This window comes from Chelonoidis abingdonii, chromosome 7 (assembly GCF_003597395.2).
Source record: "Chelonoidis abingdonii isolate Lonesome George chromosome 7, CheloAbing_2.0, whole genome shotgun sequence".
NCBI lineage: Eukaryota > Metazoa > Chordata > Testudines > Testudinidae > Chelonoidis > Chelonoidis abingdonii.
In genome coordinates, this window is record NC_133775.1 from 73,670,383 (window position 1) to 73,696,228 (window position 25,846).

At 49.4% G+C, this 25,846-nt stretch overlaps 1 protein-coding gene across 1 annotated transcript; it reads right to left on the reverse strand.

Moving 5' to 3' along the window:
* Positions 1-8,374: 8,374 nt before the first annotated feature.
* IK (IK cytokine) lies at positions 8,375-25,810 on the reverse strand. The gene is made up of 20 exons (XM_032801726.2): positions 25,723-25,810; positions 24,295-24,361; positions 23,676-23,768; positions 23,150-23,209; positions 20,823-20,990; positions 20,624-20,738; positions 19,594-19,664; positions 19,438-19,484; positions 18,952-19,115; positions 18,678-18,786; positions 17,899-17,938; positions 17,128-17,353; positions 15,244-15,262; positions 14,448-14,526; positions 13,943-14,023; positions 13,558-13,615; positions 12,720-12,808; positions 12,344-12,452; positions 11,898-11,932; positions 8,375-8,728 (listed from the first exon to the last, which is right to left on the reverse strand). Exons 1-20 carry the CDS (start codon positions 25,736-25,738, stop codon positions 8,701-8,703), a joined length of 1,674 nt encoding a protein of 557 aa, XP_032657617.1. The 5' UTR covers positions 25,739-25,810; the 3' UTR covers positions 8,375-8,700.
* Between the last annotated feature and the right edge of the window lie 36 nt (positions 25,811-25,846).

The window sequence follows — 25,846 nt, forward strand, 5'->3', positions numbered from 1 at the left end:
ACACTTTAAATCCTTTAACGAGGATCCATTGAAGGGCAAGTCTGGTGCCAGCAGCCGCGGTAATTCCCCTCCGATAGCATATATTAAAGTTGCTGCAGTTAAAAAGCTCATAGTTGGATCTGTCACGAGGTGAGCTGTCCCAACCCCTCCCTCTCGGTGCTCCGTTGTTGCTCTTAACTGGGGGTCTGAAGCATTTGCTTTGAAAAATATAGAGTGTTTAAAGCAGGCTGGTCGCCAGAATACTCCAGCTAGGGATAATGGAATAGGACTCTGGTTCTATTTTGTTGGTTTTCGGAACTGGGGCCATGATTAAGAGGGACGGCTGAGGGCATTCGTATTGTGCCACTAGAGGTGAAATTCTTGGACTGGCGCAAGACGGACCAAAGCGAAAGTATTTGCCAAGAATGTTTTCATTAATCAAGAACGAAAGTCAGAGGTTAAGACGATCAGATGCCATTGTAGTTCCGACCATAAACAATGCTGACTAGTGATCCGGCGGCACTATTCCCATGACCTGCCGGGCAGTTTACGAGAGACCAAAGTCTTTGGGTTCTGGGGGAAGTATGATTGCAAACCTGAAACTGAAAGGAATTAACAGATGGGCAGCACCAGCAGTGGAGCCTACAGTTTAATCTGACAATGGGGAGCAAGGGATAACAGTGGTCCTGCTAAACCCACTGTGGTGAGTTCAATCCTTGAGGGGGCCATTTAGGGATCTGGGGCAAATATTGGGGATTGGTCTTGCTTTGAGCAGGGGGTTGGACTAGGTGACCTCCTGAGGTCCCTTCCAACCCTGATATACTCTGACTCCAACTGCAATCCAACAGGAGTGACACACACAAAGAGCTGTTGTAATTTTATTGCATCAAAAAGGATTACAAATTTCATGGTAATAGATAAAACAGAAAATATCATATTGCCTCTATTTAAATCCATGGTACATGCACATCTTGAATACTGCGTAAAGATGTGGTTGCCCATCTCAAAAAAGATATATTGGAATTGGAAAAGGTTCAGAAAAGGGAAAAAAATTATTAGGAGTATGGAACAGCTTCCATAAAGCTGATTTTTCATCTTGGGAAAGGGACGACTAAGGGGGGTATGATAGTGGGCTATAAAATCATGACTGGTGTGGAGAAAGTAAACAAGAAAGTGTTATTTACTCCTTCTCATAACACAAGAACTAGGGGTCACCAAATGAAATTAATAGGCAACAGGTTTAAAACAAACAATAGGCAGTATTTCTTCACACAATGCACAGTCAGCCTGTGGAACTCTTTGCCAGAGGATGTTGTGAAAGCCAAAACTACAACAGGGTTCAAAAAGAACTAGATAAGTTCATGGATAGGTCCACCAATGACTATTAGCCAGGATGGACAGGGATGGTGTCCCAGCCTCTGTTTACCAGAAGCTGGGAATGGGTGACAGTCTTACAGAGGTGATGCCAGGCTCTCTCAAACAGAAGCGGCTCTGTCCCACTCCCTGCCCAGCTGCCAGAGAGAGCAGGTCAAACTTGTTTGGGGAAGGGGGAGGCGCAGAGAGAGAACGACAGAACCCATGAGCCCCTCACCACAGGTAATGTGGGGCAGGGAGAACAAAGCAGCCCCAGGTTGGGTGGGGATGGAGGGTGTCACTTGACAGAGGAGACACATGGGGCAGTCATGTGTCCTCTTTAGCTTGTGCCCTTTGTAAATTGCCTCGGGTGGGGGGACAATCGTGGCAGTGCAGGGATTGGATTTAGCACTCTGAGCATCGGCAGTGGGTACAATAGACAAGGGGAGGTACTGCCTCCCCTCAGGGCCAGTGCAACCCATTAGGCGACCTAGGCAGTCGCCTAGGGCACTAGCATTTGGGGGGCGGCATTTCGGGTCCTTCGGTGGCGACCACGGCGGCCGGATCTTCAGCTGCCCTGGTCGTTGTCAGCATTTAGGCAGAGGGACCTGGGGCGGGGAGGGCCCCCTGGAGCAAGTAAGAGTGGGCGCGGCACACAGGGGAACCACTCCCTGCCCTAGCTCACCTCGGCTCCGCCTCCTCTCCTGAGCACGCCATCCCCTCTGCTTCTCTCTCTCCCAGGCTTGCAGCGCCAAACAGCTGATTGGCGCCGCAAGCCTGGGAGGCGGGAGAAGTGGGGCAGCCATGGCATGCTTGGGGAGGAGGTGGAGCAGAGGCGAGCTGGGGTGGGGAGCTGCCAGACGGCTCCCCAGGCTAGGGTGAGCTGCCATGGTGGGGGCGCCTCAGGGCAGGGGGGAGCTGCTGCAGGAGGGCGCCTCAGGACAAAGCGGGGGTGAGGAGTCGGGGGTGAGGGAAGGGAAAGGAAAGGGATCCCTGACTTTTAAACCGTGAAAATGCCTTCCAGAGACCTAGGAGCAGAGATCACTGACACTGTTAAAAAGCCGTTAAAGTGGTAATGAAGCCATTTAACAAGCATTTGCCAACACCCAGGAAGCCTTTAGCCATGTTCAGCTGGCTTTTATATTGTAGGAAAACATGTTATGGGGGTTAAAAACAGTTTCCAAATGACGATCCTTCAATTAGTCTCCACCCAGAAGAAGGAACTGCTGATCTGGCTCAAGGAGGAGCTGCCATAACCAGTGAGTTTATTTCTTGATCTAGTTGTTTTATTCAAACCCAGTTTAAGTAAATGAGTCTGGCAGAGAATTTTGTCTAAAAAGGTAATTAAACTACTGCCTTAGTGCAGGCTGTCAATGACAAGCACGTTCTCAAAGGCAAGATTAGATTTCAGGTTGGCACAGGTAGCCTGGCTTTTCATCTTTCTCTATACAGCATACACTGAACTCTCTGCCAGGCAGAGGAGACTCTATCTGGCAATTGCGCTATGCCTATTGCCTGTTCATGTCCCTTGGGGAATGTTATTAGTGTTTTAAGTTGAAAAGGTGAGAGTGTGTCATGGGGGGAGGGGCAGCAGCAGGGTGAGGAGGCGAGCAGCCGAGGCAGCTGCACAGCAGGTGGTTGTGGGGGTCTCCTGGTGGGCAGGAAATGGGGTTGGGGGGCGAGGAGACAAGTGGGGGAGGAGGTTACCAGAGGGGGAGCCCTCAGAGGGGTGGGGGATGAAAAGGTAGTGGCAAGTCAGCAGTGGGTGTGGTTGGGGCCTGGGGAAGAGCAGGGGTGGACTGTGGGCAGGGCTGTGGGTGGAAGAGGCAGGAACTCAGAGGCCTGGGCAGTGGGTGAAACTTCCCCTTGGAGAGGTGAGCTCCTTGTCCTGTCTCTTCCACCCACAGCCCTGCCCACAGTCCACCCCTGCTCCTCCCCACCTTTTCATCTGTCCCAGGGTCCAAAGCTGGGGATGGAGTCACGCACGGGGCTAGAAGCTGGGTCTGTGACTGGGGCAGGCCAGGGCTGCATGGCGCTCCCTCCTGCCCCGCCCCGTGGAGGCTTTCCTGGCCCACTGTGCCCCCCCCCGAACATTCCTCTGTGACCCCTAAGGGGTGTGCCCCACAGTTTGACCTAGAGCCTGTGCTGACCCTCAGGATGCTCCAGAGCTTAAACACACCTTTTTCCGGGGTCCCACCAAAGGTTTGAGCCCACTAGGTGCCACATGTCTTCTCTCAGGAGGCCTGAGAACAGGGGCATAACACACACGCATTCAGCACAGGAGTCGAATACAGCACTGCTCCTTACTTACCAGCATGCAAAATACACCATTCTCTACCAAACTCCCAACCATGGGCAGTGAGCTTCCTGCAGCCCCGCCAGCCCCGTGTGGATCCATTTAACTAAATATTCGGGGGAAAGTGGTGGGAAATAAGGGACTCAAATGCACTTTTAAAATCCTCCAGAACTAAGGAACTAAGAAATTATTATTCTAATCCTTATGTGCTTGATTATCCATAAAAAAACTTTTCCTGATGGTCTGATTTTGATGTTCCATTTACCAGCTGAAAGTTCATGATCTGTCGATGTGAGAAGCAACTTTGGTTCTTCATATCTGTCAACATGTGAATGGATGGGTTATGTGAATTTGATACTGGGAAGCACAGGATTTATAATCAGGAGATTTGGGTTTTTTTCCTAGCGTTGACATAAATTCACAATTTGACCTTGAACAAGTCACTTGACCTGTCTGAACTTCAGGCTACCCATTTTTAAAGTGGGAGTAATACCTGACTCCTAGGGTTGTACAGAAGCGTAATTCATTCATATTTGCGGCCCTGCCCTGGAAGGCTCTAAAGAAGTGAAAATGATCTTGTTCAGGTTGTCTGAATGTGATTTTCCTGGGAAAACCAGTTGATGGAGCTTTCAGGCTGTGCCCAGTTTATCCATCTAAACCTTGATTGCCCCAGATGCTCTTCACACCCAGCCCAGCCAGCCCATCTCCTAATTCCTCCGAACACAGAGTCATTTAAAAACCACTGCATGAAAAAAATGTACCAAGTATGCATTAGGCAGAAAAATAAACCTGCTAAGTCAAAGGAATATCAACGTTGGGCTGCTGCATGGGCCTAGGAGCCAGGATCCTGCGTAAGAGTATGGTAATTCTTTAGGAATTATCCTTGGGGTACTTATATTAGTTCTTTATCTAGTATTGCTAATAACTGAACTGTATCTTTAAATGGTCATCTAAATATGAGTTATTGCTGAGTAGGTACGATCTGTACTGTATGACTTTTAAACCAACCTTTGTACTTTCACATAATTTAAGCACTATACCCAGCTGTCCACTCTTTTCTTAACCTATGTATTATATAATTTTAACATTAGCTATAATTAAAAAATTGAAATCTGTTTCAAGTCTTGGATCTACCCCTTCTTCTCTCAGAAGCTATATGATTATTTACATCCCCTGCATTTCAGTCTCTATAGAGCATAGGCAGTCTGACATCAAGTAACAGTAATACATAGTTTTCCATATATGGTTATCTAATAGCCGCCCCCATTGTCCCCCGAACATATTTTATTATGCAAATCTTTGATATAGAATAATGGATGCTTTGGCATCAGACTCCTCTCTTTCTTTCCTGGACTGCTTTCAAATAAAGCTGTTATTTTTTAACTAGCTTAGAGCCCATCATATGACAGGATATAATCAGTAAATCATGGGTGAGTTTTGTATGCTAAGTCTTATGTTTACATTTCAGTGTCCATACTCTGTTTGTTTTTGTTGTACCTTTCCACCTCTTCAGCGGGTTTGCACTGTGCTTCATAGTGTGTTACCACAGATACATACATGTGAGCACGTTTCTGGAGCCTTGCACCTCCTTAAAATAAATCAGCACGTGCTCACTATACTGCTTTTTACTAAACTTTTTAAGTCAGTGCCAGGTGCATGTGTATATGCAGCCAGAATGCAGAACTTGGCTTTTACGACCATTATTTCTAAGCAAAATTTCTTCAGTATCAAAAGAGCTGGTGGGGCCTTATGCCCTGCACCGAGGTGGTGCATTAGGATGCTGCTGCCCATCAAGGATTTGACCAGCTCCAGCGCTTGGTGGGGAGCCTGTCTCTGTCTGTGCTGACCAATGCGGGGTTTGCCCTTGACTTCAATAAGGGAAGGGGCAGGATTTCACCTCTCCTGGTTTCTGAGCAGTGTCTGTGACTTACCACACAACATCTTATGGTGCCAGGTCTCCCAACAATAACCTTTGTCCTTGATTTTTCATAGGGATGTATCCTGGATGGCCTTGAAAAGCAGATGATTCCCTTACTAGTGCTAATGCCAAGCACTCAAAAAATTATGAGGCAAGCCCCCAAATATCCCAAAATTGGCTTAAAAGTCATGAGATTTTAAAATATAATACAGTTGGGATTCTTTTTATTTGCCTTCTGGTTTTTGAGCTTTTAGGGGTCCTGTTTTCCAGCTTTGTCACTCTCCCATGAGGGCTAGTATCTTGTATTTGTTGTTGTTAATGATAGCTGAGATTCTCACATATTCACAGGTGTCTACAAGGTGAGGCTCTAAAAAGAATAATAAATGTCGCTAGATCGGTGCTTAATTTGTAATGAAAGGTGCCAGGGCTCAAGCAATTTTTTTTCTTTCATAACTGACGCAGCAAGCCCAAAGGTACCAGAGCTATGAATTGCCAAGCCTGCAGGTGCTGGGACTCAGCCTGGGCAAACGCTTGCACAAATTGAGAGAGTGTGTGTGTGCGCGCGCGCGTGCGCAGCTTAAATTGGTTGAAACCCCTTTCAGTACTCAAGTGTTTCAAAAATGTTAGACTGCCAACCTGTGTCGTTTGTTTAAAAACCCCCATGAATAAAGCTACTTTAAGGGAAAGTATTGCTTTGTCCAACACCGAATAGCTATGAGATTTTTGCTCACCAATTCTCATAAAACTTGTATTTGTCATGCCTTTTTGGTGACTTTAGTATTACGATCTATTGTAAATAAAGTGCATTTCATTGATTGATTTTAAAATGAAATTAGTAACTGGAAAAAGTGGCCAGTATTTTTTTTTTAAACCTATGACAATTATAAACTACTGTAACCTGTCATTTACTTTCTAGAATCTAAGGTATATCTAAGTATAATCTGAAGTTCTCCTGTGACATGCCAGCTGTGTAAACCCTTCTGTGGCTGGATCATTCTTGTGTTTTTATTTTAAGTACAAAATAAATATGTATAACATAGTATGTAATTAGTAATTTGATATGTCGGATGGCGCCTTTTTTTATGTGTTTGCTCCCCCTGATGTTAGAACCTGGCTATACCACTGATCCTACAGGCCTGTGTTCTGGCCCTGATTCCCAGGAGATGCTAGACAAGCCACTGAAAGCTGAAGCTTTGGAGACAGATGCTAGTTTTTGCCACGTATGTGCTTCAGTTCCCCTCCTAGTGCTCCTAGATCAGCACTTCACTCATTCAGTTTCTGACATCCCAGCCTGTCTTCAGGCCTAGCGACATATCTGGCCATTTGTATGGAGTGTGGGGACCTGGCCAGGGGTGCAACTTTCTGCCCCCAGAGGAGAGTGAAGACTGATGATTAATAAGGGGCACCAAGGGCCTTTGCCAAAGACCAAACTCTCAGTGACTGGAGCCCAAACCCTCTTCAGCCTTAGGAAAGGGGGTGCGGTAGAGCACGCACCCACAATCCAGCTACAGCCCAGGACCCAAACTCCCCGTGGCCCCTCCTTTGCCTCCTGCTGGGAAGATTTAAGATGGTTTCCACTGATTTAGGACTGGCCTGAGATTAAGGAAAACACTGGAGAGGGAGAGGAACAGATGAAATCAACTGAGCACCTGAGAACTTGGGTGCAGCCTGATCTCTTCTGGGTACAAACCATGGGGTGGAGGCCCTGTGCCCACAGAGCCTCTCTCCTTCAGTGGAAGATTCAGCAATTTTCAAGGGTGCAAAAGTCTGCCAAGTCCACAGCTGGAGGAAATGGGGAGCAGGAGAACAGATGAACGTAACAGCAGTAACACCTCCTCGGCTGGAATCTAGGGCATGGCACTAGAAGTGCCATAATTTAGTCTTCATTTGGATCTACACCTTGCTAGTGACAACCAACAGCTCAGTAGCCCAGTGTGCAGTGACCCCAGTGAAAATAGCAGCAGAAGGCTGAGAAACACCCCAGGGAATGGTTCTAGATCCCATTTTTGGCAGGAGTCATTCATGTTTTTCTAACTCGCTTTTCTAGGGAGTCCCTGAACTTTTGGGACCTCTCTCTTCTCTGCCAAGAAGCTCAGCTGCTTTTTGGGACCCGGTAAGGGCAGCATTTCCCTTCCTCCCATTGAACACAGAGGGCACTGGGATTTTCTCTGTCCTAGTGACAGACACTATGAAAAAGGTTCAACTGACTGCTCAGAATGTAACTGTAGCCCAGGGGTCGGCAACCTTTCAGAAGAGCTGTGCCAAGTCTTCATTTATTCACTCTGAATTAAGGTTTCACGTGCCAGTAATACATTTTAACATTTTTAGAAAGTCTCTTTCTATAAGTCTATAATATATAACTAAACTATTATTGTATGTAAAATAAATAAGGTTTTTAAAATGTTTAAGAAGCTTCATTTAAAATTAAATTAAAATGTGGAGACCCCTGGACCAGTGGCCAGGACCCAGGCAGTGTGCCACTGAAAATCAGTTCCAGTGGTGCCTTTGGCACGCATGCCATAGGTTGCCTACCCCAGCAGTAGACCATCAGTGGCCCAGCCAGGCTAAGATTAAATACAGTCACCGCTGCATTGACTCTTTGGACACCATAGCAAAAGCAGCATTTGCCTCAAGAGCCAGCCCCCAGGAGGGGATAAGCCCCTTTAGCCATACACTGCCTCCTTCTGTTTGAAAGAGGTGATGCACAGTGATTGTCCACAGGAGAGAGAAAAAGGAAGCAGAAGCCTTTCAAACATTCCACAGGCAGCCTCTGCACATCCTATCCATTCCAGCTGCAACCCAACAGGCCAAGCCCAAAGTGACACACACAGAGTTAGCACAATTTTATTGCATCGACAAGGATTACAAATCACATGACGCAGCAGCACAGACTCTAGAAGAATGGGCACAGTCTAGATGCATAGCCACCAGCAGTCCAGGGCCTCAGGCTCCTCTAGACAGAGGACAGCTCTTCACCAAAGTGCACATGTACCCCTCCTATGCCACAAGCCCTGTTCTTTCCTGAGAGCAGAGCAGCTTTGTGCCAGAGCCTGCGACAGGAATCAGAGCTGCAGAATTTTTAACAGAAATGAAGTGTCCAGAAATCAAAGCCCCAGGGGCTCCAAGGATGAGAGACAGGCACTTGGCTGGGACATCAGTACTTTGGTCTCTTCACTTCCACCCTGAAACCAGAGAAACATGAGCCAGCTGTCAAACATCAATCAGCATGTCAGTGCAGCCCTGGGGCGCTAATCTGAGGCTTCCTCTCAACCTGTTTCCTTATGGAGAATGAACGCTACCCATGTATTCCCATAAGGTGCACCAGTCTGGGAGAGCACCCCCCACGCCCAGGCTGAAGCACCTACTTCCATAAGAACGGCCATATTGGGTCAGACCAAAGGTCCATCCACCCCAGTATCCTGTCTACTGACAGTGGCCAATGCCAGGTGCCCCAGAGGGAGTGAACCTAAGAGGCAATGATCAAGTGATCTCTCTCCTGCCATTCATCTCCGCCCTCTGAAAAACAGAGGCTAGGGGACATTATTCCTTACCCAACCTGGCTAATAGCCATTAATGGACTTCATCTCCATGAATTTACCTAGTTCTCTTTTAAACCCTGTTACAGTCCTAGCCTTCATAACCTTCTCAGGCAAGGAGTTCCACAGGATGACTGTGCGGTGTGTGAAGAACTTCCTTTTGTTTTAAACCTGCTGCCCATTAAGTTCATTTGGTGGCCCCTAGTTCTTATATTATGGGAACAAGTAAATAACTTTTCTTTATTCACTTTCTCCACACCACTCATCCTATCCCCCCTTAGTCTTCTCTTTTCCAAGTTGAAAAGCCCTAGCCTCTTTAATCTCTCCTCAAATGGGACCCATTCCAAACCCCTAAATCATTGTAGCTGCCCTTTTCTGAACTTTTTCTAATGCCAATATATCTTTTTCGAGATGAGGAGACCAAATCTGTATGCAGTATTCAAGATGTGGGCACACTACCAATTTATATAAGGGCAATAAGATATTCTGTCTTATTCTCTATCCCTTTTTTAATGATTCCTAACATCCTGTTTGCTTTTTTGATTGCCACTGCACACTTTGTGGACATCTTCAGAGAACTATCCACGAGGACTCCAAGATCTCTTTCCTGATTAGCTGTAGCTAAATTAGCCTCCATCATATTATATGTATAGCTGGGGTTATTTTTCCCAATGTGCATTACTTTACATTTATCCACATTAAATTTCATTTACCATTTTGTTGCCCAATCACTTAGTTTTGTGAGATCTTAAGTTCTTCACCATCTGCTTTGGTCTTGAGCAGTTTAATATCATCTCCAAACTTTGCCACCTCACTGTTTATCCCTTTCTCCAGATCATTTATGAATAAGTTTAATAGGATTGGTCCTAGGACTGACCCTTGGGGAACACCACTAGTTACCCCTCTCCATTCTGAAAATTTACCATTTATTCTTACCCTTTGTTCCCTATGTTTTAACCAAGTCTCAACCCATGAAAAGATCTTCCCTCTTATTCCATGACAATTTAATTTATGTAAGAGCCTTTGGTGAGGGACCTTGTCAAAGGATTTCTGGAAATCTAAGTATACTATGTCCACTTGATCCCCCTTGTCCACATGTTTGTTGGCCCCTTCAAAGAACTCTAATAGATTAGTAAGACACGATTTTCCTTTACAGAAACCATGTTAACTTGTTGGGCAAAAGTCATGTTCTTCTGTGTGTCCGACAATTTTATTCTTTTGTTTTGACTAATTTGCCTGGTACTAATATTAGATTTACTGGTCTGTAATTGCCAGGATCGCCTCTACTGCCCTTTTTAAATATTAGCGTTACGTTAGCTATCTTCCAGTCATTGGGTACAGAAGCTGATTTAAACGACGTGTTACAATGCATAGTTAATAGTTTCGCAATTTCACATTTGAGTTCTTTCTGAACTCTTGGGTAAATGCCATCTGGTCACGGTGACTTGTTACTGTTAAGTTTATCAATTAATTCCAAAACCTTCCCTATGACACTTCAATCTGTGACAATTCCTCAGATTTGTCACCTACAGAGAATGGCTCAGGTTTGGGAATCTCCCTAACCTCCTCAGCCATCAAGACTGAAGCAAAGTATTATTTAGTTTTTCCGCAATGACTTTATTATCTTTAAGCGCTCCTTTTGTATCTCGATCATCCAGGGGCCCCACTGGTTGTTTAGCAGGCTTCCTGCTTCTGATGTACTTAAAACACATTTTGTTATTACCTTTTGAGTTTTTAACTAGCTGTTCTTCAAACTCCTTTTTGGCATTTCTTATTACATTTTTATACTTAATTTGGCAGTGTTTATGCTCCTTTCTATTTACCTCACTAGGATTTGACTTCCACTTTTAAAAAGATGCCTTTTATCTCTCACTGCTTCTTTTACATGGCTGATAAGCCACAGTGGCTCTTCTTAGTTCTTTTACTGTTTTTTAATTTGGCAGGCATTCTGCCTTCCAAAGCAAGGCAGCACTACTGAAGAGACACTGCGTCCTGCTTGGTACAAATACAAGCTGGAGGACTGGAGCTTGCAATGCAGGGAATAGCAGTGTACTGAGGGGTGCTCTGGCTGGCTGTCATCAGAACCATGAGCCCAAGCTGTCCCTCAGTTTAACCCTGGTGCAGACTTGAGCCCAAACGCATCTTCTCTTTGGAGCTCCCCGGGGCTATGTGAAGAGTGGAGGGACTTAGCAGTACGGCCTCTAAGAGAGCCCTTCATGCCAGGCTGGGTGAGGCATTAGAGATGCAGTGACGGCACAGAAGGATCTGGGGAGATAACCGTTTCTGATCCTGCTAGCTCAGAGCCTCTCAGATTCCTAGGCTGGCTCAGTATGCTTGTGCTCAGGGCATTTAAGAACATATCTCTAGGGGTGGAGGAGACAGCCCAGCCCAGATTAACAATTGAAAGATGGGGTCTTGATCCACGTCCCAGAGGACGTGTGCATGATGGCAACTTTCTCCTGAGGGCTGTGGGGGCTGAGCCGTCTGGGAAAGTTCTGGTGGAGGGGGAGTGAGCTGCAAGGGAGAATAGGGATGGGAAGGACTGGAGAGTTTAATGCTATCAATTGGAATGGATTTCTTCAGTACACAGAGCCTAGCGCTGGGGAGAGGCCTGCGGGACACGAGAATAAAATAGCTGGCTCCCTGGTTGGTAGTCTCTCAATGATGAAGACTGGGGATCGCAGAGCCTCAGCCCCTCCTCCATCCAGTCCTGCTGTCCCCTATGCTCAGGACAAAGGCTGACAAGGCCCCAGTGCGGGCGCTGCAGCTCTCTCCTGCAGCGAAGTCACATTAATGAGGAGGAGATTCCACTCACCCATCAGCCTCCAACTTCTTCCTTTTCTCAATGATCTGCAGAGAAAGCACAGAGACCATGTTGCAACATGAGAGTAACACAAGCTGCCCAGAGATCCTGTGGCAGGAGGCTATCCCTACCCACAGTGAAAGGTGAAGGCTCCATAGGGTAGGGAGCTGGTTTGCAGGTTCTTTGGCCTGCTAAGGGTGGAGCAGGAGCTAGGGCTTCCGAGCTGCCAGATCAGCTCAGGGACAATTCTGTTCAACCAAACCAATTTGTACTGGTGGGAAGAGAAAGTGGGTGAGGCCAGAGGAATGAAGTCAGGTCCCCTCTCCTGGACAACACCGGAGATAGTTCAACCAATCCCAGAACCCAAGGGATCCTTCCTCTGGGTGCTGACTGTTCAAGTCTTAGACAAACAGCACCCCCAGCAGGGAAACTGCTGTGTCCTGCCCCCAGACACTCACCGCACTGATCTTCTTCCACTGCCGGTCCAGCTCGGCCTTGTCATTGGTCTCCTTGAAACGGCGTGTTTTACGGCCCTCTGACATCTTGATTCCGTACTGGAAAGCCGCTCTGGGGTGAAGAGGTGAACAGAGGGGAGCTCAGGTGTGGAGGACAACTAGGCAGGTGGCTGCAGACCAGCCAGGCTGCCTGTATTATTGGGCTAGATTAGGTTTCATATCCATTGGGCCAGGTAGGAATCCCCTGAGGGTTACTGCCAAGGGACCACCCTCTCCAAGGGTCCTAGGCAGCGGCTGTGCCCCATCACCCACTCTGCTCTCTCCATCCTGGTGGGGTCCCTTCCACTCCACCCAACTTCTGGGGGAGCACCAGACTTACTTGGGCAGAGCCTCTTTGTTGTTCATGTACTCGCTGTACTCCTCCTGTGTGTCAAAGTCCCAGCGGCCCAGAGGTCCCTTCTTGTTACCCTGCAGCAGGAGAAAGGGGCTTAGGTGCTCATCAAAGGAAGCTGGCTGATACTCCCCATGCAGATCGCAGGCCCGGGGAGACGAACACCCTTGCGGATCTTATTCCAAACCAAGCCAGGCTTGAGCAGAGAGCAGTCTGATCTCCCCCATTTTGTGGGGACGCGTAGTTCTGGGAGCTCCTGGATACCATCTCTGAGAAGGTCATATCTCCACATGGGAGACGCTTCCATGAGTGTGCCCAGAACTAGAGAGCTGGTACGAGATGCCAGTCACTGCATCCATGGGGTTTTCCTCCCCCCAGCTCTCAGAGGCAGCAGAAAGGCAAGTCTTTAGATGGATTCTCTAATTTATCTTTCCTTGCTAGCTAGCCCCTGCTCACCCACCTCCTTTGAAACAGGAAGTCCTGAAGGCAGACAGGATGCAAAGGCCTGGCTCCAGTGTTGGCCAGTGAGCAAAGCTAAGAGGAGTGAAGGGCCAGGGAGCCAAGCAGCCACAATCCAGCTAGAATCCCTCCCCTAGTCATTCACTGAGCACCAGATGGCAGGTAATTTTCACCCTCCTCTCCCCCATAGCAAACAGGTCAGAAAGATCCAGCTGCAGGGCAGAGAAAACAAGCACTTTCATCTATCTGAGAAACATTTATACTGTGGAGCCAGGAGTCCATGTCCAGACCAACCCTGCACAGATTCTGTCCCATGGCTCTTTGGAGCCTCTCTTTTACATCAGCCTCATGAGCTAGCCAGGAATACCTGATCCATTTTGCTGTAGTCCACCTCTTCATCACTGTCCACAGCCATGTCATCCATGCTGAAAGGGGAGGGGGAGAGTCAGCTGGGGCACTCGCTGAGACCCTGCAGCACACGCAGTTCGACCAAAGGTACTCAAGTACTCTCTGTTCTGGCAATGCAGGACTCTATATACATCTGACTAACTCTAGCTGGACAGCTCCCTGGGCCAGATGACAGCATCTGCTCCCTCCAGCAAGCTGAGCGCTCACAGCCAGCCTGCAGGGTGCTCTCCAAGCAGGGCCAGGCAAGTGCCTGTCTGGGCTCCTCACCTCTGACCAAAACCCCCAGCTGCCTGGGAAGCAGCTGCACAGTGACCCTCTTCCCCCAGTGAGCGGAGAGCCCTTACGTGGCAGGGTAGCACTCAGCGTAGCTGTTCGACATCCCGAAGAAATCGCCCAACTGCTTCTTATCTTCAGGCTTCTTTAATGTGTCATATGTTAAAGAAAATGCAGCAAGGAGACAGTGTCTGACAGAAGCAGGGAGGGGGCATAGGAACTGGTGGCACAGATGGAGCCAGTGTGGGGAATATGCAGGGCAAGGCACAGACCGGGTGGGAAATGGAGGGGGCTGAGATGGTCACCGGAGCCCCTTCTCTGGTGGGATGCACCAGGCAATGGCTCGTGGTTTGGACACAACATACCACAAGGGACACAGTGTTCAGGTGGCTTTTCCCACCCAGCTCTCCTCTCCCAACAGCAAAGTGCCTGTGTGAGAGAGACAACCCCTGCAGAAGGAGAGACATGCTGGGGGAAGAGGAGCCCTCCTGCAGCACAGATGCCCAGGCACACCAGCAGGCTGCCAGCGAGAGAAGCCCAGAGGCAGGGTGGTTGATGTGTGAGCATAAAGGATATGATTCTGCTCCCTCCCAGCCAGCTGCTCCAGCAAACTTCTCATTGATGGATTTAATCAGCTCCTTGGCTGAGCCTGGCCCTGGGCGCAAGAGAAAAGCTGTTAGACTCCATCCTAACCAGGACACCAAGCTGGGGTACAGCTCCCCATCTGCAACATACACAGGGCTGGCTGGAGACCTCTCACATGAGAGCAAGACATAACCCCCATATTGTCACCATGATCAAAGCCGCTTCTCAACAGCATCTGGGAGAGGCACTGCCCCCTTCTGGTAGCTAATGGAATAAAGTGCATGACCCAGAGATCATCCACCAGGGACAGGGCCTGGGGACGAGGAGATCCACAAAGGAGGAAAGAAACCCGACCCAGATTAGCAGCCTGTAGGGTAAAGTTCAGTCCAGGCAGGGCCCATTGAGTCCCTGGCCTTCCTGCTGAGACCTGCAGACTAGTGCCAGTGGGATGGGGCCTCTGTTCAACCAGGGGCTAAAACTGAGACCCACCTGGCCAGCCATGCCCCAGTGGGAATGAATTTCAGGCACTGCCAGCTCCAAATGGATGCACACCAGTGCCCTAGGATGAATGGCTCTTTATCCCATTTCCAATCCCCTGGAGCCAGATAGGCCCCCACTATTTTATAGCAACGTTAGAGGCTTCAAGAGCTAAAGCAGAACCCTATTGGGCTGGACTGGCAGTGCCAGGAGCTCTGCTCGCCATGCAGCCAGTAGGGTTAGGAGGTCTCTGCTACAGGCTGGAATTCAGTCCCATCTGCTTCATGCCACACAAAACACAGCAACTCACCTTTGTCAATATCCAGGGGCTGAAAAGGGAAGGAAAGAAGAGAATGTTACTATGTTGGGCCAGAAAACAACTGAAAATGACAGTGCTCCTGAACCCTGGGTCTGAGGGCCCAATCCTGTTCCCAAGCGGCACAAGGAATGCAGGATTGGGCCTTCAGTGTGTGACAGAGTAAAAAGCTCCTTTCAGTCCTGTTTTCCAAGGCAACTGAAGGAGAATAGAGGTGTCCAGCCTTCCCATCAATCAGCTGATCAGCAAGACTCTGCCCACATCAGAGATCACTCTGGAGACTTCGGAGGATGGTCACACACCAAAAGGCAAAAAGCTACAGGTGCAGCAGCTGTAACATCCCCCTCCAATTAGCACTCCGATCCCACTGTGAGCTTGTAGGGCACTTATCATAAGCATCTTTCCCAAATCTGGACCTTAGCCTCCAGAAATCTGGGTGCCTGCATGAAACCCTCTAAGCTTAATTACCAGCTTAGATCTGATATCGCTGCCACCATCCAAAAATTCCAGTGTTTTGGCTCACTCTGCTCTCCCCAAACCCTTCCCTGGGGAACCCCCAAGACTCAGATGCCCTGAGTCTACAACAAAGGGAAATAACCCACTTCCCTTCCCCCTCTCTCTCCCACCCAGAATTTCCTCTCTGGGCTAACCTGAGAGTTACTGATGCAACCTCTTTACATCACAATACCAAGAAGCATGTCTCCTCTCTTCCACAAAGAGACAAACCCAAAGACAAGGAAACAGAAAAGATTCTATCTCTCTTCCCCCGTAGCTTCTTCCCGCCCTGGGACACTAGGAGAGTTAAACACAGAGAGCAGTTTCTCCCTCCCCCCGTCTTTCCTTTCTCCCACCAATTTCCTGGTGGGTCAACTAGAAAAAAAAAATCAACAGGTCTTAAAAAGCAAAACTTTTAATAAAAAAAAAAAGAAAGAATAGAATAACAGTTCTCTGTAATCTAGATGGTAAGATACAGGGTTTTCAACTTATAGAAAATGAATAAACAATAGAAAAGGGATAAACAGCCTTATCCAAAAACAATACAATTTAAAGTACTTATAGCCAAATACACATAAAGACTCCACCAGCCAGATACAAAGATGCAAATACAGCAAAACAATTTAAAAGACTATACTTTTGCTACCTTTGTACTTACAACTGGGAAACAGAAGATTAGAAGGACTGGAAATAGATCCTCTCATAGCTGAGAGAGCACAGAACAGACAAAGACCCAAGACCAAGAAACACCCACAAATTCCCTCCCTTAAGCTTTGAAAAATCCGGTTTCCTGATTGGTCCTCTTGTCAGGTGTTTGGTTCCCTTTGTTAACCCTTTACAGGTGAAAGAAACATTAACCCTCAGCTATCTGTTTATGACAGCACTAGATGACCCAGCCACATTCCTGCCCCAAAGAGCAGGCAACCTCCTCCTAGGCGCTGGGGCAATTCAAAGCTGCAGGGTCTGATTCTGAACTCAGATCCACCGGGACTGACCAGAGTGCAGTCAGTATGGATTTCCCACAGTGCATCGCAGGTCAGAATCCAGCCCACACACTACTATAACTCTGAAAAAGCCTTACTACTGACCTGGAGCTAACATACCCCACCCCTCCCTCAGGAAGTCTCATCACAGAACAGATTCTGGACAAGACGCTGGATCTGTTCCCGCTCGGCATGGGGAGATGGAGAGCAGAATACCCAGGGCTCCCTTTTCTCCTGGGAGGGTGTATTCTCATTGCAGCATGAGGAGCCAGCAGAAGATGCAGGTGTTGCTATGACTCTCCTATGCCATATCCCCGCTTTGGAACAGAGACGCGGAGTATAAAATCCCCTCTGCTCCGTGATAACCCTAGCCCATTTGAGGGGACCTTCTTTAACTCACCTCGTCATCAGCTTTGGGTTTCTCAAAGTAGCTGTGTCTCTTCTTCTCCTCTTCCCGTTCCCGCTCTCTCTCTCGCTCCCGTTCCCGCTCTCTCTCTCTCTCTCGCTCCCTCTCCCGGTCTCTCTCCCTCTCCCGGTCTCGCTCCCGTTCCCGGTACCTCTCTCGCTCCTTCTCCCGTGGCACCTTCGCCGCGGATGGCACATAGTCACCAATATCTTCAAAGATACTGCAGGTGAAATGGACGTTACAGTTACCACTGGTGTCTCGGCAAAGGCAAACAGATCAGCCCCTCAGAGCTGGAGGCTAACCAGTAACAAGCAGCATGAATCCAGAGAAGACTACAGCATCGAAGAAGTCTCAGCCAGCAGCATCCCTATGCTCATCTAGCACACATTTTTTTTCCACTGAAAACAAGAGCCTTTTGCTCTGCAGCTCCTGCTGTCTGTACTGGCCCCCCTTTGTGCCCCAGGGAGGTTCAGATGCTCCAGTCATTTCAAATTTCAACCAAAAACATCTCCTCTCCCTTGTCTGGGCCTCTTCATCTCTCTCCCTAAAGGGAATAGGGGGCTGGGGGGGAGAATCTCCATTCTAAAGCCCGGTGTAAAGAAGTAATGGGCCAAACAGAGCCCCTAGGCTCCCCCTAATTCCCCAAACGGACCCAACAGCTATCCCTAGAAGCACCAGGCAACTTCCTGATTCCCAAATCCCTTAGTGTGAGCAGTCAAGAGAAAGCCCAGAGGACAGTCCCTCATCCCAGAGGAAGTTACTTACTTCATATCAGCCTCAGGGGGTTTCTTCTCATCCAGCTTTCCTGCAGGCAGAAGGCAGCAGTCAGTGAAGTCAGCATACTTCTGTCCTGCTTTTTCTGCGTCCCGTGCCCTGCCCAACCAACTGAAGTGCACATAAGAGGGGCTCGTGGAATCACCACAGAGCTTCTGAGCAGGGCTCCAAGATGCTCCTAGAGCCTCCCATACTAGCCTCCAGCAGGACCCCGGCTATCTATACAGTCCTCTGTAGGCAGAGCTGCCTCCAGACAGCTTTCCCTTCCCCCTTGCATAGCTGGGGATGGGAAATAACCAGTTTCTCTTCAGCCTGAAAGGAGATGAAACCAAGAAAGGCACAGTGCAACCCCCATTTAGAGCCTGCACTTTTAGACTAGCCAGAATCCATCACTTCATTCCTAAGAACTGTCCTCCCAAATCCATCCCCTCATGGGCCACAGGAGCCCCACCCCGATTCCACCCCACAAGACGATGGAAATCCAGCCCTGCTACGATACACACAGCTCCCTTCACTCCTTTGTAATTTCGCTGAGATCAAGCCCTGTTTGTGGCTGACCAAAACCCAGCCAGTAACTTTTCTGGCTACGACACTGTATCCCACCAGAGAAGGGGCTCCGCTGACCATCTCAGCCCCCTCCAATACCCACCCGGTCTGTGCTCTGCCCTGCATATTCCCCACACTGGCTCTATCTGTGCAGCCAGTTCCTAAGACCCCTTCCTGCTTCTGCCAGACACTGTCTCCTTGATGTTTCCTCCCCTCAGGGCTACCTTTGTCCTTCTTCTTGAGCTTCTTGTTGCGGGTCCCCTGCCTCAGGTAGGAGAGGATCTGAGTCAGCTTGCTGATGACAATGTCGTTTGTGGTTAGTGTGGTCTGTGCCTGGAAGAGAAAGCGCCGAGAGAAGGAATGATTCTCCAGAAAGAGAACTCTTGAGAATTGCAGCCCCTCCATGAGGCAGGACTCTGACCAGCTATGCCCCTGCCGAGCTAGAGCCAGTGCTGTCAGACAGTGCAGTAAGAAGACCAGGACGGCATAGGCAGTTACCTCCATGGTGGGGCAGTCAGCTTTGCTCCGGATCAGGGTGGTTGGGATATCTGTGTCTGCGTACTCGTCATCCAGATCCACTACGTAGGCCATCCGCCCCGGCAGGTACAGCTCGTTCCGCTCATATGCCTTTGTCTTGAACAGTATGCGGTAAATATTCCGACCTGGGGAAGAGAGAGAAGTGTAAAACAAAGTGGCTCAGGAGAAGAGGAAACCAAAATACCCAAACGTCTATTGACTGCAAGAGCTAAACTACCCCTGTGCTCAGAGGCTGCAGAATCTCATTCACACCCTCTCTCCTGAGAGCCCCAACCGATCTGCCAGCTCCTCACCAATCCACTGAGTCCTCCACAACTCCCCAATCAATTTGCTAGGCTTCCTCACCACCAAACCCAGGGCATGATCCTCAGCCATGCACCAAGCCCCTTCCTATTCTCTGCACAACCCGCGTAATACACCCAAGTGGCCACATGGACACATTCATACCCAAACGAGTCTTGAATTCTATTTTATTTTCAGGATCTTCATCTTTTCTGAAAAGAAAACAAAGTATTAGAAGAATGGCCATTTCCATTCCTGCTCCAGCCCCTGCGGAGCTGGCTACACTGTGCTCAAAGGAGGGTTCAGCCTTCTCACACTCACTTGGTTTCCTTCTGGGGTTTCTCCATCAGTTCCTCCTCTTCCTTCTCTTTGCTGGCAATCTCAGCACGCACCTGATCAGAACAACAAGACAGACGGAAAGGGAAAACGCTGTCAAAATGCTAGCCCCTGGCTCATTGTAACCAGAAGAGTGGCATCCAGCCCTTCTCCCTGAGCTCCAATACCTTCAGTGGACCAGCCAGTGCTCTGCCCCAGCCTCATGCAGGATGACTCCAACCAAAAAACTGGCTGAACAGATGCAGAGTAGAACCTGACCGTGCTATTTCCCTGTGTGCTCTACTAGCTAGACGGGAGCAAGGGATCGCGAGAGAGAACTCCTGGGTTCTAGTCCTGGTTCAGCCACTGCATCATTATGTAGACTTGAGTAGTTTGTGACTTGGTCTCCCCATGTAAACTAGGGGTAATATTTGTTTACTGCACTGAGGGGTGGAGACAGGGCTGTCCCTAGGAGGGTGTGGGGTCCGGGACATTAGAAACTCAGCGACTGTCTCCCGGGGGTGCTCACCCCCAGCTCTGCCCCCACTCCACCCCTTCCCTCAAGGCTCCACCCTCACCCCGCCTCTTCCCATTCTCACTCCTTTCTGCCCCATCTCGTCCCCGCCCAGTTCTGCCTCCTCCCCCAAGCACGCTGTCCTCTCACTTCTCTCCCCCAGCACCTCCTGATGCTGCAAAACATCTGACCTGCAGCAGGCGGTAGGCGCCGGGAGGGAGTGGGAGGCGCTGACTGGCAGAGCCCACTGGCAGGCAAGAGGTGCAGGGGCAGAAGGAGGTTCTGATAGGAGGGCTCCTCCTTGCCTCACCCCACCCCCCGTGCCCACCTGCCCCTCACCCTATTCGCCTCCTCACCCCACTTGCCTGCCTCCCCTCCAGTGGGGAATCCCCAAAGCATGGGGCATTCGCCCCAATTTGCTGTATCGAAGGGACGGTTCTGGGTGGAAGTCAATGGCTTAGCTCGGAGAAAAGTACACTGCTACTCAGAAGGAAAACCTATTGATGTATTATCTGCACTCACTTTCTGCAGCAGTGCAAAATCCAGACCCTTCACCAAGTGAGTGTGCTCCATGTCACCACCCAAAAACTTGGATTCCTGGATCAGCTGTCGCCTCTTCTCAGCTGCTGACTTATCCCTGTGCAATAAGAAGGGAGCATGTTACACAAGCTCTGCTCTGGGCTGGAGCTTCCTGACAATGCCTGGATACAGGCTAACTTACGCTTCTGCAGTGGGTCCCACTGCCCTGTAGTTGGCAGTCGTGCTAATAAGCTCCGTTTCCTCATAGTCTTTGTTGACTCCGTCTCTTCTCTCCTTGGCTCGATCCCTGTATTTCTCAGCCAGCTCCCTCTCTCGTTCAATCTCCTGCTGCCGCAACTTCGCATAATAGCTGGGGGCAGAGAAAGGGAGAAGCGATTGAGCTACTGGATTGTGTTTATAAAATACTGACCAGGCGACACCACCAGTCTGATCCCATTCCCACAGCACTGCCCTGTGTGGGCCACTGCTTCCACTCCACCTCCGCCTCAATTCTCAGCCATGCTTTTAGCTGCTCTGCCTCATCTGGCACAGCTCCCTTCTCCGTGGTCCCCTAAAGTCCCAACTTTCCAGACTCCAGCACGTAGAAAATACTGGTGCCTTCCTTCAGCCATGGAACCTCATCCAAAGACACCTCCAGTGGCTCCCAATGCATTTGAAGATGCTTGATTTAAAAACCCCTAATGGGCTTGCTGCAGACTCTCCTAGACCTTGTCTCTCTCTACTGCCCTTTTCACTTTTTCTGCTCATCGGGCACTGGCCTCATCTGTCCCTTTCCAGAATCTCTTCACTGTAGGGTGCAATAGTTTTCCCCTCAGCAGCAACACTTGTCCAGGACAGTCTTCCTGTAATTCTCAGCTCCAACAGTTCTATGTCCTCACATCTCCGTGGAAGACAAAACAACTTTTCTTCCTCACTTACCACTTTTCATATTTTTATCTCTACAGCATTTGTTTGTATTTTTACCTCTACATACAGTTTGTATGGAAAATGGTAAACAAAATAACATTATAATAGCAAGATATTGCTGAGGAACAAAGTAGCTTTAAAAGTGAAGAACCCACTCTGCACACAGTCAAACGGTGTAAATGCACCATAATGAGTTCAATACTTGAAAGAAAATGCTGAATGGGGCGAATACCCCCTGTAACGAGGCAGTGTGGCTCCCCTCCTCCCCAGGGAGGGTCGAGCCCCGTCAGACACCTAAGGGGGCGGGGCCACTGAGCAGTGAGCCCGCCCCTCAGAGGGTCAGGAGGTGACCCGGAAGTATAAAAGCCGGCCCTCTGCTCTCAGCTGGAGCCCAGCCACTGTCCCTGTCTGGAGCGGACCTGCCAGAGGGTGCTCGTGACTGGGAAGCTGCTGAGGCCCAGGGCCGTTGCCCTGACTGGCCGGAGCTTCCCCGCGTCCGCTACGACGAGGACCTGCCAGAGCTTCCCCGCGCCCGCTACGACGAGGAGCTGCCAGAGCCGCCCCGTCCCTGCTACTACCCCGAGGAATCCTCGGACCAGGCCTGGCCAGACTTCCCAGAGGTACTGCCGGACCTACCGCCCAGCCCTGGCCGGGAGGAGCCCATGCTACTAGACTTCCCGGGGACTGACGCCCCAGGTCAGGTAGGCCCAGAGGGGGAGATTGGAAGTAGCCCAGGGGCAGCTGACTCCAGTCAGACTGCAGGTATGCCGGAACCCATGTCAGTGCGTTGCGGCCAGGAACCCCACTGACCGTCAGCGGTGATAGCCGCTACTAGGGCCCCGGGCTGGAACACAGTGGAGTGGGTGGGCCTGTGTTCCCCCGGCCACCCGTACCCGGGTGGCAGAATCCCTCTCTTCCCGGCCTAAGGATGCCATCAAGTCTAGTGGTGACTGCTCAACCCTGAGCCACAACGGTCTGAGCTATTGTAACTGTGTGTTTGGTGCCCCGCCCAAACCAAGGGCTGGGCCCCCTTTAACTGTGTCACTGCTCGGTCCTGCCCAAAGGACCCGAGCTGTCTGAACTATTGACTGCTCAACCCTGAGCCCCGAGGACCTGAGCCTCTATAATTTCGTATTCATTGCCCCGACCTACAGCAGAAGGCCGGAGCCCAAGCGACTGTGCAGCGGCGCTCACCCCTGAAGACAGAGGCTGCCTCAGACGACATGTGTCGAGGCCGGTATGGCTCCCCTCCTCCCCAGGGAGGGTCAAGCCCCGGCTGTGCACCTTTACACCCCCATATTGTCCTAACTCACCCACACAGAGGGCAGCCATGTTAGGTGCTCTCCCCTAACATCCTCCTAAGGGCAAGCTAAGCAATCTGTGGCACTATCCTACTGCTCCCCTGGTGCAATCACTTTGTTGCTTGTGAAAATTGACAACTTCCCTATCAGAGTGTTTCTAACATCATTTGGTTCCTTTGCCATTAGTCCAGAGCCCACGGATATTCCAGGCCACTTAGGGTCCCTTTCTGCATTCTAAACAAAGGGCAGTAGCTGGCTGACAGGTGAAGGTGGCTTCTGCTACAGCACATTCCCTATTTACCTCTTCTTCTTCCGCCTCCGAGCAGCTGGATCTTCATCTTCGTTGTACTCCCGGGGCATCCTGGAGAGAAGAGAAAAAACACAGTCATCACAAATGGCAGACACCCACAAATCAGTAGCAGGAGGGACTAGAGGCGACAGTCACACAGGGACCTGGGCTTGAGAGGTCTAAAACTTAGATGTCCAAAGCTAGGTATATTTGGAGCAGGTAGTTATATTTCTGCCCGAAAGGACACCTAATTCAGTTGTATCAACAGGGAGGGAGAAAGTGAAAGGGCTCAACATGAGAACCAAAGACAAACCTTGGGGTTCCCATGCATGTTTTAATAAGTCTATTGCATCCATGCTCTCACTCATGGTGTTCCTGATTTTACTAGTTTCCCGCAATGCATATACAACATACAGAGCAAGTTAGTCAGTCAGTACTGGAGTGCTGGGGAGAGACAGTAAGATGTACAATAGCTGATTGAGACAGATGAGTTCACATTCGGTCAAAGAGCAATGAAATATTAATGAAATCTACTTACTCATGATGGCGAGATTTGGAGGGGGGCGCGGATGTTGGCGCAGCCCGCGGGGTCATAAGAAGCTTTCGGAAGTCTTCATTGGTCAGCTTGGACCTAGGAGGCGGAAGAATCATGTTTCATTGTAACAATGATAACAAGCCCATCACACACTCCTGCTGAGAGCAGTTTTGTCTTTATTTTTCCCTGCATGTGCTTGGCCACATTGTGACACTGCAGTCTGCACTGGATTGCCCATATTCACCCGAGTTTCATAACGTTCAAACTGGAAATAAGATGCACATTTTTAAACAGTGAGGATAACTTACCCAGGGACATGGTACGTTCTCCATCACCTGGAGTTTTAAATCAAGATTAAATGTCTTTCTAAAAGATATGTCCTAGTTCAGCTACAAGTGATTGGGCTTGGGCACACTGGAGAAATCTATTATCTGCATTATGCAGCATGTCACACTAGATGAGCATAACGGTCCCTTTCTGGCATTGAAATCTATTAACTGGTGCCAAGAGATTGACTGCAGCACAGAAACAATATCTAAATCTTTCCTCCCCACAGTACACCATATTGTGCCCACTACCTTTCCATTTGAAGGAAACAGAGAGCAAAAGCTTTTATACTCACTGATTGAAGGAGTGGGAATCATCCACCTCATGGCCATCTGGGGCCAGAGGATTGGAGAACGGTTCACCTTGGAGAAGGAAAAAGAGAGCTAGTTAGATACTTCTATCTGTATGCTGTGCTGCCAAGCCCAAACCTATACCAGCCCCTGCATCTTAGACAACAGACGACTCAAAATCAGATTTGAGTGAGCAGTGAACAGAAAAACACACACACTCCTCCCAATAAAATACCTGTGTGACAGCTCCTCCCTTCACAGAGCACATCAATACACAACTGACACTTTTAGCCTAGTCATCTGATGAAGTGGTTTATAGGCCATGAAAGCTTATGCCCAAATAAATATGTTAGTCTTTAGGGTGCCATAAGGACTCCTCATTGTTTTTACTGATACAGACTAGTGGCTAGCCCCCTGAAAACTTAGCCTAGTCAGTTACTGAACAGTGCTCTGTTAAGACCCTTTGATCCTTATAACCTGGCATCAGTTTAAGAGGAGCTGGAATACTAATGCTCTGAAATCACTCTCAGTCACTTTGAGGTGGGAAGGCACTTGTATACAGGAATGTTATTTGTCTCACAGATGGTTACATTAGAGAAGTCAGAACTACAAAAGGAGCATCCCTCACTGATAAATAGCATCATCTCTCACAAGGCAATGGAGAGAAATGATGTTAAACAACAAAGCCACAAAGGCCCAGTGAAGGAGTAAAATTCTTGGATTATGGGGGAAATACCCAGAATGTTGACTTTTACCCAGCACCTAAAAAAAACACCAAAGGAAAGCCAGCCCTATTTTGAAGTGAAGATTCTGTGGTCCTTCAGCTAGCCCAACAGGAAATAAACACAGGAGAAGCATTTGCCATTGTCTATCATCTCCTTAACTGTGACAGTATCTATACTAAAGCTGCTACAGCAGCACTGTACAGTTGTGCTGCTGTAGGGTAGACACTTCCTACATGGATGGAAGGGGTATCTCCACTGACATAGTTATTCCTTCTCTCCAGAGGTGGTAGCTATGTCGAAGGATGACTCCTTCCATCACCCTAGCTGTGGCTACACTAGGGATTAGATCGACCTAATGGTTGTGCTCAGGATGCAAAACAGTTTCGCGAGGCCCTGCGAGAAGTGGGGAAGAGCTGTGTCAGCGCCTACCCAACGCAAACACCCTGCAGCATCCGGACGGCGACCCCCAACACACACACACGCTCCCCCCATAGCTGGGCGCTCGCAGGCGGCTCCACCGCCGGCCCGGCAGCACCGCGGGTAACTAGTTTTGAACAGCCTCTGAGCGACTTCCCTGGAGGGGCGAGAGCTCGGGGGCCGCGCTGGGGCAGGGAGGGGACCCTGCACTCCACAGACCGCCGGGGGCCACCCCAAGAGGGGAGGGCGGAGCCGGACAGTGCCCCTCCCCCTCTCGGGCCCATCACTCACTGTCTCGCTCCGGCATCTTCCCCGCACAACCGACACCACCACAGGAACGACCTGGACCCTCTACTTCCCACAATGCCCCGCGCAGGGAGCAGAGCGGAACGGAACCGAAGTCCCGCCCCCTGTC

Bases quoted from the DNA above. Each gene is read 5' to 3' on its own strand.
- IK (XM_032801726.2), bottom strand. The intron at 23,769-24,294 runs GTGAGTATAAAA...TCCGCCTCCTAG, and splicing joins GATTCCCACTCCTTCAATCA to GTCCAAGCTGACCAATGAAG. The intron at 11,933-12,343 runs GTGAGTGTCTGG...CTTTCTCTGCAG, and splicing joins AGTGGAAGAAGATCAGTGCG to ATCATTGAGAAAAGGAAGAA.